Source organism: Canis aureus, chromosome 34, assembly GCF_053574225.1.
Source record: "Canis aureus isolate CA01 chromosome 34, VMU_Caureus_v.1.0, whole genome shotgun sequence".
NCBI lineage: Eukaryota > Metazoa > Chordata > Mammalia > Carnivora > Canidae > Canis > Canis aureus.
In genome coordinates, this window is record NC_135644.1 from 15,523,018 (window position 1) to 15,535,737 (window position 12,720).

Genomic DNA, 12,720 nt, shown 5'->3' on the forward strand with positions numbered 1-12,720 from the left:
TGAAAAGAAAATGTAGAGAAGGAAGAAATAAGTCTCATAAAGTCAGAGCCATCTACAGGATCTCAACTAGCCTATGAACGAACAGCCAGTTACACTAGTATTTAAGCCATTGCTTTAACAAGTTGTAAAAAGTCTCAATTTGGCAAGTTTTACTTTGAGACAACTTTCTCAAAGTATTCTTGTAATTCTGTTTAGTACATGATTTTTAACACTTTTCTTCTTATTTCATTGGTGGGTTACAAACTAAGAGAAGGTGATTTTAGGATAATGATGCTGCCTATTGATTTGTGTATTCTGACCCAACTTTGGTTGAGTTCTTCTGATGCCAATAGGAAGAAACTGAATTTGGTGCCTGTTATGACGAGGAAGAGATTTTCCTCCTAACACACTATCTAGTGGTAGACAGGAAACTGTGGAATCTATCATCTTTACAGAGTGATCATTTTCAAATAATCTTTTTTTATGGAAAGACATTTAAAATAACTTATTAGAGATGAAGATACAGTTTAGGGACCTGAGAGCATGAAACACACCAAAAACCTTCATTCCAGAGTAGAAGAGGAGGCAAGTTAAAGTATTAAAAAAGTAGGAAAGGAGCTCATGAAAGTTAACGAACTATTTGTTGGGGAGAAATAATTTACTGTGCTCTTCAAGATCCTTCTAGCTGAAGAAAGAATCAAATTGACATTAGACAGATTAACAGGAAAAATTAAATTTCATTTTGTGGATTTCAGGAAATCCACACAGACATGAAATTCCAAAGATAGGCAGGCCAAATCAGGAAAATATATCATACTGAATTAAGGAGAAGAGATTAGGAGTCTGGGACCTCAAAGGGAAGGAATGCAATTTACAGGAAGATGAACAATGTTTACCAGCAAATGTTTGCTGAGCCACTCAGGAACAACAGGACATAGAGGATTTGATCAAATAGGCTTTGTTAGGTTTCTCCTTGTCTACCACACCTAGTTCATATTATACTGTAGTTATGTATGGTGATAGCTCTCTTCTTGGAGTGGGTCCTTTATCTAAATTCTTTTTAGGCAGTTGATAAGGAGGTAAAGAGCTTTTTCTGAATCTGCTGGGGGGGGTGGGGGTTTATTGCCTTTTATAACTCAAAAGAATCTTTCTGCCAAAGTGGCCCATCTTTGAGTGGCCTGCTCTTGGCCCCTATAATTAAAAATATATTTGTACAGTTATTCAGCAATAGGAGCTACACAATAAATTCTAAGAAAATAGGGACTGGGCCGGTGGCTATTGGTGATAGATTACAATTATTGCTACTTAAATGGTCCAATTAAGTATAAGGGTAAGCAAGTTTGTGAATATACTAACTGTTCTATGAAGATCAGCAAGTTTCTATATTAGATGACTTTTATTTTCTGAACATAATGATCTATTTACTTATCAGTATTTATCCTCATTAGAAGCTTCTAGCATACTAAGATACTAAGGCCTGCTAAAATGATTCATTCACATACATAGGGACTCCACAAATATTGATCTCCTTGTTTCTTTTTTGCCCTGTGTTAACTTTTCTGTATCTCAGAAAGTATATGACTCTATAATGAAAAGAAATGAAATAACCTCATCACCCAATACAACCATGGTCAAACTTTTTACTTTATTTTTTTTCAGATTTCCACTCCCCACTCATGTATAGACTCAATTAAAAAGTTTTTAGTATTGGACAGATACTTGATACAGTTTTTAGTATTGGACAGACACAGTTCATAGCAACATTATTCACAATAGCCAAAAAATGGACCCAACCCTAGTGTCTATCAATGGATGAATGGATAAACAAAATGTGATATATATATATATATATATATATATATATATATATATATATACATTGGAATATTATTTAGCTATAACAAGGCATGAAGCACTGATACATACTATGATGCTAATGAATACTGAAGACATTATGCTAAGTGAAATAAGTCAGTCACAAACAGATAAATATTGTAAGATTCCACTTACATATGATACCTAGAATAGTTAAATCCTATTTATAGAAAGTGGAACCAATGGTTTCCAGGGGCTGAAGAAAGGGGGATTAGAAGTTATTGTTTATTGCATATAGAATTTCAGTCTGAGAAAATGAAAAAGTTCTTGAGAGGGGTCGTGGTGATGTTATCGCAACAATATGCAAATACTAAATGCTATTGAACTATACACTTAACAATGGTTCAAATGGTTAAATGTATGTTATGAATATTTTACCACAATAAAAAAGTGATGCATGCCCACACCAAAAAAAGAGGATAAATAAAAAGTATAAATTAAAAAAAAATAAACTCTTCTCACCTACCTCCCCACCTCAGTTGCACAATCCAGGGATAACTATAAAAAATCAGTTTCATGCAGGCATACCTTGGAGATAATGAGGGTTCTGTTCCAGACCATTGAAATACAGCAAATATCACAATAAAGCAAGTCAAATGAAGTTTTTGGCTCCCAAGTACATATAAAAGTTATGATAGTGTAGTCTATTAAGTGTTGGCATTATGTCTAAAAAATCTAAGGTACATACCTTAAAAATACTTTGTTAAAAAATACTAACCATCATCTGAGCTTTCAGTGAATTACAATCTTTTTACTGGTGGAGGTTCCTGCCTAGATATTGATCCCTGGTAACTAATCAGGTTGTGGTTGGTGAAAGTTGAAGTGACTGGCAATTTCTTAAAATAAAACAATGAGCTTTGCCGCCTTGATTCACTTTCCTTTCATGAATGACTTAATCCCCATCATGAATGACTTCTCTGTAGCGTGCAGTGCTATTCAATAGCATTTTACCCAAAGTAGAACTTCTTTCAAAATTGGAGTCAATCTCCCAAGCCCTGCCACTGCTTTATCAACTAAGTTTATGTAATATTCTAGATCTTTGTCATTTCAACAATCTTTATAGCATCTTCACCAGAAATAGATTCCATCTCAACAGATCCCTTTCTTTGTTCATAAATAAGAAGCAACGCTTCAGAGGTGCCTGGGTGCCTCAGTTGGTTAAGCATCTGGCTTCAGCTCAGGCAGGGTCCTGGGATTGAGCCCTGTGTCAGGCTCTCTGCTCAATGGGGAGTCTGCTTCTCCCTCTCCTTCTAGCCCTCCTCTCTGCTTCTGCTCTCAATCTCTCTCTCTCAAATAAAGAAGTAAATAAATAATCTTTAGGAAAAAAAAGAAGCAGCAACCCCTCATTTGTTCAAGTTTTATCATGAAATTGCAGCAATACAGTCATATTTTCAGGCTTCACTTCTAGTTCTTTTGCTATTTCCACCACATACGCAATTACTTTCTCTACTGAGTTGTTGGGTTGGAATGAGGGTTGAATGAGGGTTGGAATCTACTCCTTCCAAACTGTTGTTAATGTTGATATTTTTACTTCTTCTCATGAATCGCACATGTTCTTAATGACATCTACAATGGTGGATCCTTTCCAGAAGGTTTTCAATTTACTTTGTCCAGATCCATCAGAGAAATCACTATCAATGACAACTGTAGTCTTACAAAATGTATTTCTTATACAATAAGATTTGAAAGTTAAAGTTCCTTTGATCCTTAGGCTGCAAAATGTATGTGTTAGTAGGCAGGAAAACAACATTAATCTCATTATACATCTCCGTCAGAGCTCTTGGGTAACCAGGTACATTGTCACTGAGCAGTAATATTTTGAAAGAATTTTTTTTCTGAGCAGTAGGTTCAACAGTGGGCTTAAAATATTCAGTAAACCATATTGTAAGCAGATGTGCAGTCATTCAGGATTTGTTTTTCCATTTATAGAGCATAGGCAGAGTGGATTTGGTATAATTTTTGAAGACCCTTATTTTTTTCAAGATTTAATTTAAATTTCTGTTAGTTAACATACAGTGTAATATTAGTTTCAGGTGTAGAATTTAGTGATTCAACACTTACATACATCACCCAGTGCTCTTCACAAGTGTATTCCTTAATCCTCATCATCTATTTAACCCACCCACCCCACCTACCTCCCCTTTGGTAATCATCAGGGTTTTTCCTATCATTAAGAGTCTGTTCTTGGTTCTCCTCTCCCCCCACCTCGTGTTCACTTGTTTTGTTTCTTAAGTTCCACATATGAATGAAATCATATGGTGTTTGTCTTTCTCTGACTTATTTCACTTAGCATAATATTCTCTAGCTCCACCCACACCATTGCAAATGGGAAAAATTTCATTCTTTTTGGCGGCTGAGTAATATTCTAGTGTGTGTGTGTATGTGTGTGTGTATGTGTGTGTGTATACACATCTTTATCCACCCATCAGTAGACATTTGGGCTTTTTCTATAATTTGACTATTGCTGATAATGCAGCTATAAACATAGGTGTGCATGTATCCCTTTGAATTATTGCTTTTGTATCCTTCGGGTAAATACTTAGTAGTGTAATTCCTGGGTGGTAGGGTAGTTCTATTTTTAACTTTCTGTGGCAACTCCATACTGTTTTCCAGAATGGCTACATCAGTTTGCATTCCCACCAACAGTGTAAGACGGTTACCCTTTCTCGGCATCCTTGTCAACTAAAGTTCCGTTAGGATTTCAGAATGAGCATTGGCTTCAATTTCAAGTCACCAACTTCATTAGCCCTTGACAAGTGAGTCAGCCTCTTCTTTGAAGCCAGGCATTGACTTCTCTCTAGCTATGAAAGTCTTAGATGGCAGCATCTTCCTAAAGAAGGCTGTTTTGTCTACATTGAAAATCTATTGTTTAGGGTAGCCATATTCATTATCTTAGCCAGATCTTCTGGATAATTTGCTTCAGCTTTTACATCAGTACATGCTGCTTTATTTTGCATTTTTATGCTGTGGAGATGTTTTCTTTCCTTAAAACCTCATGAACCAACCTCTTAGCTTCCAACTTTTCTTTTGCAGCCTCCTCACCTCTCTCAGCCTTCAGGAAATTAAACAGAGTTAGGGCCTTGGTCTGGATTAGGCTTTGGCTTATGGGAATGTGGTGGTTAGTTTGATCTTCTATGCAGACCACCAAAACCTTCTCCATATCAGCAATAAAGCTGTTGTGCTTTGTTGTCATTTGTATGTTCACCGGAGTTGCACTTCCAACTTTAAGAACTTCTCCTTTGCATTCACAACTGGGCCTAGCTGGTGCAAGACGCTTGGCTTTCACCATGCCTTCCTCAGTAAGCTTAATCATTTCTAGCTTTTGACTTAAAGTGAGAGATATGTGACTCTTCTTTTCACTTGAACACTTAGAGGCCACTGTAGGGTTATTAACTGGTTTAGTTTCAATATTATAGTGTGTCAGGGAATAGGGAAGCCTGAGGACAAGGAAGGGAGAGAGAGAGAGAGAGAGAGGTCAGTAGAACAATCAGAACATACACATTTATCAATTAAGTTTGCTGTCTTATATGGGCATACTGCGTGGCACCCCAAAGTAATTACAATAGTGACACTGAATCATAGATCACAATAATAAATATAATAATAATGAAAAAGTTTTAAATATTGTGAGTATTACCAAAATGGCACCAGTCCACTTGTTCAATGCAGGGTTGCCTCAAACCTACAATTTGTAAAAAATCCAATATCTGCAAAGTGCAATAAAGCAAAGCACAATAAAATGAGATATGCCTGTATTTCTGTTTTACACAGAAATGTAACCGGCATTACATTGTGAACCGGCACAAGGATCCACCAATTCCCCTTCTTCGGCTAAGATGATAGATCATAAATTCAATCTCCTCAATATACACACATCATTGGTAATTATGTAGAGATGATGGATATGTTAATAAGCTTGATTGTGGTGATCATTTCACAATGTGTATCAAATCATCAAGTTGTATGCCTTAAGTATATATAAAAATAAAAATAAAATTTTTATATGTCAATGATATCTCAATAAAGCTGTTCTTAAAAATCCAATAGCAAGGAGGATGGGAATACCATGATCAGCTTAGAGTTATCACCTAGGTTGGAATGGATGTAGGAAATCAATCACAATATCTGCATAGGCTGTCTCTTGCTTCAAAGGTACCTTTTGAACAAGGCTGTGCAAGCCAATCTCACCTCCCAGTGCTTCAAGTCTCTCCAACTTCTGCTCAGTCCCCATACCCCATTATAACTCATATCCCATAGCAGCTGGGGAGTTCATTAGGAAATCAGAGAGACCTTTCCCTCCTTAATCTGGCCTTGGCAGTCTCATCCTACTTGCCTCTGTGAACTCTTAGTACCTCATGATATAGGACACTTGCCCAGAACCCCAAAACATTTCCAATATATCTAGGCTTTCCTTCACTTCTGGCATTATGAGTTATGTTCAAGCATTCACTGTTGTCAAACATCAGTATTTTAGGCAAATACCAAAATTACATATATCTTACATAGCAACCACGGTAAAGTAAAAAAAAAAATCACATTTCAATGAATGGAAATGCAAGTTTTCACCTTGTTTAATATGTAAAGAACTGTAGGATAATTGAAGGCTTTATAAGGACCAATATTGGAAAACAAAGGAGAGACAACTCTGATCCCACATTTGGACTACTGGAGCAGCCATCCAAACAGAACCAACTACCACAAACTAAGGTTATGTTATATGCATTTTCTGAGGCACTAGATAGGCTTTACTTCACAAATTATCTCCCTTTCTCCAATCTGTTTCCTTCTATTGACCTTTCAGGGAGGAAAGCACAGGGGTGAAGGGTAGGTCAGCATTTGACTAAAATAACCTGGATTTGGAATACCTTGCACTCTCCCTTTCCAATCTGGGTCCAGCAGAATGGCGCTCTCACAAAGAAGAGCAGTGAGAAGGCCCACTCTGTCAGGGAGCTAGTGACCAGAGAACACACCATCAACATTCACAAGTGCATCATCCATGGAATAGGCTTCAAGAGGTATGCTCCTCGGGCACTCAGAGATCTGGAAATTTGCCATGAAGGAGATAGGAACTTCACATGTGTTCATTGACTCCACAAAGAGTTTGGTGTCCGTCTGAACCAAAGAAAATAGGGAATGCCTCATAAAGGAATACACTGTATCAGCGTGCAGTTGTCCAGAATAAAGGTTTGCCAAATAAACTCTATATACATTAGATACTTAAGTACCACCACTTTCAAAAACCTACAGTTGGTCAGTGTGGATAAGAAATGACCAGATGGGGATCCCTGGGTGGCGCAGCGGTTTGGCGCCTGCCTTTGGCCCAGGGCGCGATCCTGGAGACCCGGGATCGAATCCCACATCGGGCTCCCGGTGCATGGAGCCTGCTTCTCCCTCTGCCTGTGTCTCTGCGCCTCTCTCTCTCTCTGTGACTATCATAAATAAATAAAAAATTAAAAAAAAAAAAAAAGAAATGACCAGATGGTCAAATAGTTATGAAACCACCACACACATACCCCAAAAGACCTAGATTTGAATCTTCCAATTTCCCAGTTATGTGATCTTTAGAAAGTTGCTCTCAATTTCTCTAGGCCTCAATTACTTCAAATGTAAATGGGACATAATGCCAGTCTGTACAGGTGTTATAAAGAGTAAAAATATTAACATATGGAATGCTTAGACAGTATCTAATGCATAATAGCTTATTAGTATAAATAATCATCATTCCTACTAAACCTCATCTTAAACATTTAAAAAATCACATCCCCTTTCCCTTATGTCTTCCAACAATACATCTTTTCCTTCATAATCAAACTCCTTTTCTTTTCTTCAACTCGAGTGCACTCGAACTCATTGAAATATGGTTGTCCCCCACCCAACTGACACTGCTCTCCCTAATGCCACCAAACACCTCTGTTACAATCCAACACCTTTTTTAAAAAAGATTTTATTTTTGAGAGAGAGAGAAAGAGCACATGTATGAATGGGGTGGAGGGACAGAGGGAGAAGCAGAGCAAGGAGTCCAAAGTGGGGCTTGGTCCCAGGACCCCTAAATCATGACCTGAGCTGAAGGCTTGGGCCACCCAGGCACCCTCCAACACCCTTTTTAGTTCTTATCTAACTTGTCCTTTTTACAATGTTTGGCCAGATCTTTCTGGACCTAGAAGCTCTCCTGCCATTTCTGTGGTACTACCCATTATCAGTTAGGATGTTTTTGGCAGCAATTAAAAAATACCTCAATCCCAATCGGTTTAAATAAGAAAGCTATCTCAAATAACAGGAGCGCTAACAAGGGCTGGCTTCCAGACCAGTTAATTCCATGGCGGAACATCACCAGAAATCTAGGTTCTACCATCCACAGCATCAGCTTCATCCTAAGATTCAATTCCCTCATCATCATAAAATGGCTGCCAGCAGTAAGGAGGGCAACATGCTTCCTGCTTCTTAATCAGAGGGATGGAGTAATCTCTTCCCAATCAGGAAATAAAGTCCTTGATCTGGTTGGGCCAATGTAGGTCACATTTCCCCCTTTGGAACAGTAACAGTCACCAAAGAAATGCCACGTACTGATTGGCTGAGGGTCTTTCCTGAATCCCATGGCTATGTGTGTGGGGGGAGTGAACATCCTAACAGAATCAGGGCTTTCTTAGCAAAGAGGCAGGGAGGGATAGATGCTGAGTGGGTAACCGATAGTATCCACTATATTCACTTTCTTGATTTTCCTGCTGGCTGCTCTTTTGTCTCCATTGTGCACTTCTCTCTCTGGGACTACTGCTTAAAATGTTATCATTTAATTTTAGTTTTAGTCCTCTTCTACTCAGACTACACTCTATGTGCCATCACTTCCTTATCTTTGACTACTATCTCTAATCAAAGATACCTGTTATGTGTTATCTAATTGAGTCTAAACTGATGACTCCTAATTAAGGCATCTATTTCCATCAAAGTGTTTCTTCCAAGCTCCATACCATGAATTCCAAAAAATAAATACGTACTCAGTACTTCCTATGGTAGGCAGAATAATGTCACCCCACTCTCAAAGATGTGTATGTCCTAATCCCCAGAACCTATACGTTTGTGAGGTTACATGGCGAAAGGCAATTAAGATTACAGATTGAATTAAAGTTCCTAACCAGCAGACTCGAACATAGGGAAGATTATAGATTATCCTGCAATATCCAGAGGTGCTCAATGTAATTATAAATGTCTTTAAAAATGGAAGATGGGATGCTTGGGTAGCTCAATCGGTTGAGCACCTGGCTCTTGATTTTGGCTCAAGTGATGATCTCAGGGTGATGATCTCAGAGTCATGAGATCAAGCCCCGAGTGAACCCCTAGTCTGGCTCCCCCTCAGCAGGTAGTCTGTTTTTCTTCCTTTCTCTGGCTCACATGCATGCACGCTCCCTCTCTCAAATAAACACATCTTTTTTTTTTTTTTTTTTTTTTTTAGATTTTATTTATTTGAGAGAGCAAACATGGGAGAAGGGAAGGGGCAGAGGAGAAGTATAAGCACACACCCAACTGAGTGTGGAGCCAGACATGGGGCTCAATCCCAGGACCCTAAGACCATGACCTGAGGTGAAGGTAGACACTTGACTGACTGAGCCACCCAGGTGCCCCCCAAATAGATCTTTCAAAGTGGAAGGAGGCAGGGTGTTGAGAGTTTCACTAAACTACTCCATATAATTGCTGCCTTGGCATCCATTTTGTGTGGTTGAGCACACTAGCCTGTCTCTCAAGTGCATGAGGTGATAATCTATGCACTAAATAGCCTGCAGAATCACAAGTGTAGACTCCTGATGTAACTTCCCCAATGTCCCCCATGATAAACAATCTCTCCTACCTTCCAACTGCTTCCCCTGTGCACCCCTTAGATAAGACTCCTCACTAAGCTTACCAAAACCCTGATCTTCTTGGTTTGAGTTGGCTAATCTAGTCTGCCTGGGAACCCCAAAAGCATGGCCCTAATAAAGGCATGCCCCAGGTCCTTCTGTCCACTATCTGTCTGCACCTTGACCTTCCTATGTGCCCCTCTGATGTATGCCATGTGCCTCCTCCAGGACCACTCCCCCAGAGTGAACTTCTCTAGTTCACTCTCCCTTGTGGTTTTTGGGGAAGAATCACTTACCATCTGACATACACCAGGGCTCTACTTAACAAATGTGAATTTAACAAAAATTACAACGCAGGGAGGGAGAGATAGAGAGAGAGAGAGAGAGATGACAATGTGAGAAGGTCTCAGCCAGATGTCACAGGTTTTGTAAATGCAGGAAGGGGCCATGAGCCAAGGACTATGTATAAGCTCTAGAAGCTGGAAAAAGCAAGGAAAGAGATTTTCTCTTAGAGCCTCCAGAAAGAGTGCTGCCTTGCTGACATCCTGATTTTGGCTGAGTGAGTCTCATTTTGGATTTCTGATCTCTGGAACTGTAAGATAATTTATTTGTGTTGTTTTAAGCCAAACCTCATGGGTTTGGATTAAATGATGTGTGCAGAACAGTACCTGGCACACAGTTAATGCTATGTATATAATTTTGTATTATTAATTTCCTGTCAGTAATTCAAATAAAGGTAAGACCTAAATATTAAGAAGGAGCTCAAACCAATATGGGTAAACTATAAGAACTCTAACAAATAAAAAACAATCAGACTAAAATTCAGCTTTGTCCTTTATATTTCCATGGTATACAATAATGAAAATACATGAAGATTGAACCACAGCAGCAACTTTCATCACTCGTCTTCACATTCATCAGAACTTTCTTCACTTAACTCCTCACTGCTTTCTCCTTCACTCTCACCGCTACTGTCTTCTTCACTATCTTCATCATCTTCCTCAAGATTTTGAGATTTCTCTGCCACAGAAAGGAAGAGAATTGCTTAAAATGTTCTTGATATTTGTACTCTTTGAAAAATAATTCTCCTTGCTTCTCTCTCCACTAAGAAATATCTATCTTTGGAACATGAGGACTGAGTCAAACTTTGCTAACTTGTATGCAGGCCCAAAGTAGTAGTACAAAGGGTATATTCTTACTGGTATAAAGATGTTTACAGATTTAGAGTAAATTCAAAACACAGATCTATGCAAGTATTTATTTTACTACCGTTACCATAATTCTTAATGAAATAGAAGTAAGTAAGATGTATGGTAATTTAGAGGGTACTGGTTTTCCTTGGAATTGTGGGCTAGCTAGTCTAACGTGTGGCAATTAGCACATTTTGTTCCCTGTGAAGACTGTCATTGCTGATGCCTGGTGTCCAGTGAGCCTGCTTTACAGGCAGTTCCACCCCACAGAGAAAAGGGAGACACCTTAACCACCCACCCACAAAGGACAATCTGGCTTCATGAAACCATCCAAAGATAACCAGTTAGCCTTTTCTTTTTTTTTTTCCCCCCAGGGAGTCTTTTCTTAACCACTTCCTGAGAGTGTACTTCACTAGTCTCCTGGGATAATAAGTTTTGAAATAGTGACTGCTCATAGTTCTACGAGAAAGAAGAAATTTCCATTTTTAAATTTACCCATCAGCAACATTTCTTCAATAAGGGAGAAAAACTCCTTGGCCTCAGGATTTTCTGGTTCATAGATTAGGACTGAAAATAGACAACAGAATGTTTGTTATTGTTTTTTTTAAGATTTTATTCATTCATTCATCCATTCATTCATTCATTCATGAGAGACACAGAGAGAGAGAGGCAGAGACACAGACAGAGGGAGAAGCAGGATGTGGGACTCGATCCCAGGGCCCATGATTACACCCTGAGCCAAAGGCAGACGCTCAACCACTGAGCCACCCAGGTGCCCCCAGAATGTTTGTTATTAGTCTTCAAAGTGTTTCGGCAAACAGGCTCCTCAGAATGAGACTGGAGCTGTCAATCAGAATCAGTGAATATGCACAAAGCCATAAATACCAACAATTATACCATAGGAATACCTAAGTGCAAACAGAAAAAATGCTCTAGTTATTGTGGTGTGTTGTAAGAGAAATAACACTCATTAGTTTCTACCACCTGTCTAAAGAATGCCATCTCTATCACTATGAAGCTTTCCTCACAGATCTTGTAGCCAAGTATTTCTTGACTGTAACCATTCCCCAAACAAGGGACATATCCTGCAAAATGTGGAGGCTTCACTAATGAGAAGACTGTGTGCCTTGAAGAGTATTCATAATTCTGTTTTATCCATTTAGTGTTGTGACTCCCATGTAATATCTTGATGGCCCCCAGGGGGCACTGAAACATCAAGAGTGCCATTCACTTGGCTAAGAGTAAGACAAATAATTGTGGATGGTTCAACTTGGCTCCAGTGCTCTTAGGACATCCTCCCACGTGGCTTTCACCCTGACACAGCAAACTAGTGTCTCTCTTTCCTAATCTACCTAATAAACAATTTACCATCGATCTGGGTTAGCATGACTGTGCACCTACTCAGAAGCTGCTTTTAAGGATCCTACAGGTAGGTATTTAGACACCTTCTAAGGGTTTTTTTTTTTCCCCCTTTTAAGGTTTCTAATAAAAGGATCTTTTAATTCATTTTAAGTTGGACTAAAATATGCTTATCATTAGCAGTCTAAATCTTTCTCCGAGCCTCTTTCTAGAGCAGTTTCTCCAACTTGCCCCTTGAGATACTAGGTTCTTAAGATGTTAATACATATTTGGGAAACTAGGTCAAGTGAGGTTAGTCAGGTACGGTATACACTAGGAGCAACTGCGGGATTTTACAGAACCATTAATATTCTTATAACTATTATGAATTTTATAGAGTAGAGAATGTGGTTTCCCCAACTTATTATTCCCACATAATCCTTTTTGATGGAACACTTAATAAGAAATCTTGAACACAGTTTAGAAAATTTCATGTTGGACTTAGGGTT

The 12,720-nt window shown here is 38.7% G+C and overlaps 1 protein-coding gene across 6 annotated transcripts in view; it reads right to left on the reverse strand.

Moving 5' to 3' along the window:
• Positions 1-10,504: 10,504 nt before the first annotated feature.
• Positions 10,505-12,720, reverse strand: part of ERICH2 (glutamate rich 2) — a 37,504-nt gene continuing 35,288 nt past the window's right edge. For all 6 annotated transcript variants that reach the window (XM_077883625.1, XM_077883626.1, XM_077883623.1 and 3 more), the window contains 2 exons: positions 11,369-11,440; positions 10,505-10,703 (listed from right to left, as the gene is read on the reverse strand). In XM_077883625.1, coding sequence (XP_077739751.1) covers positions 10,582-10,703; positions 11,369-11,440 — 194 coding nt within the window. In that variant the 3' untranslated portion in view covers positions 10,505-10,581. The remainder of the gene's footprint in view (positions 10,704-11,368; positions 11,441-12,720) is intronic.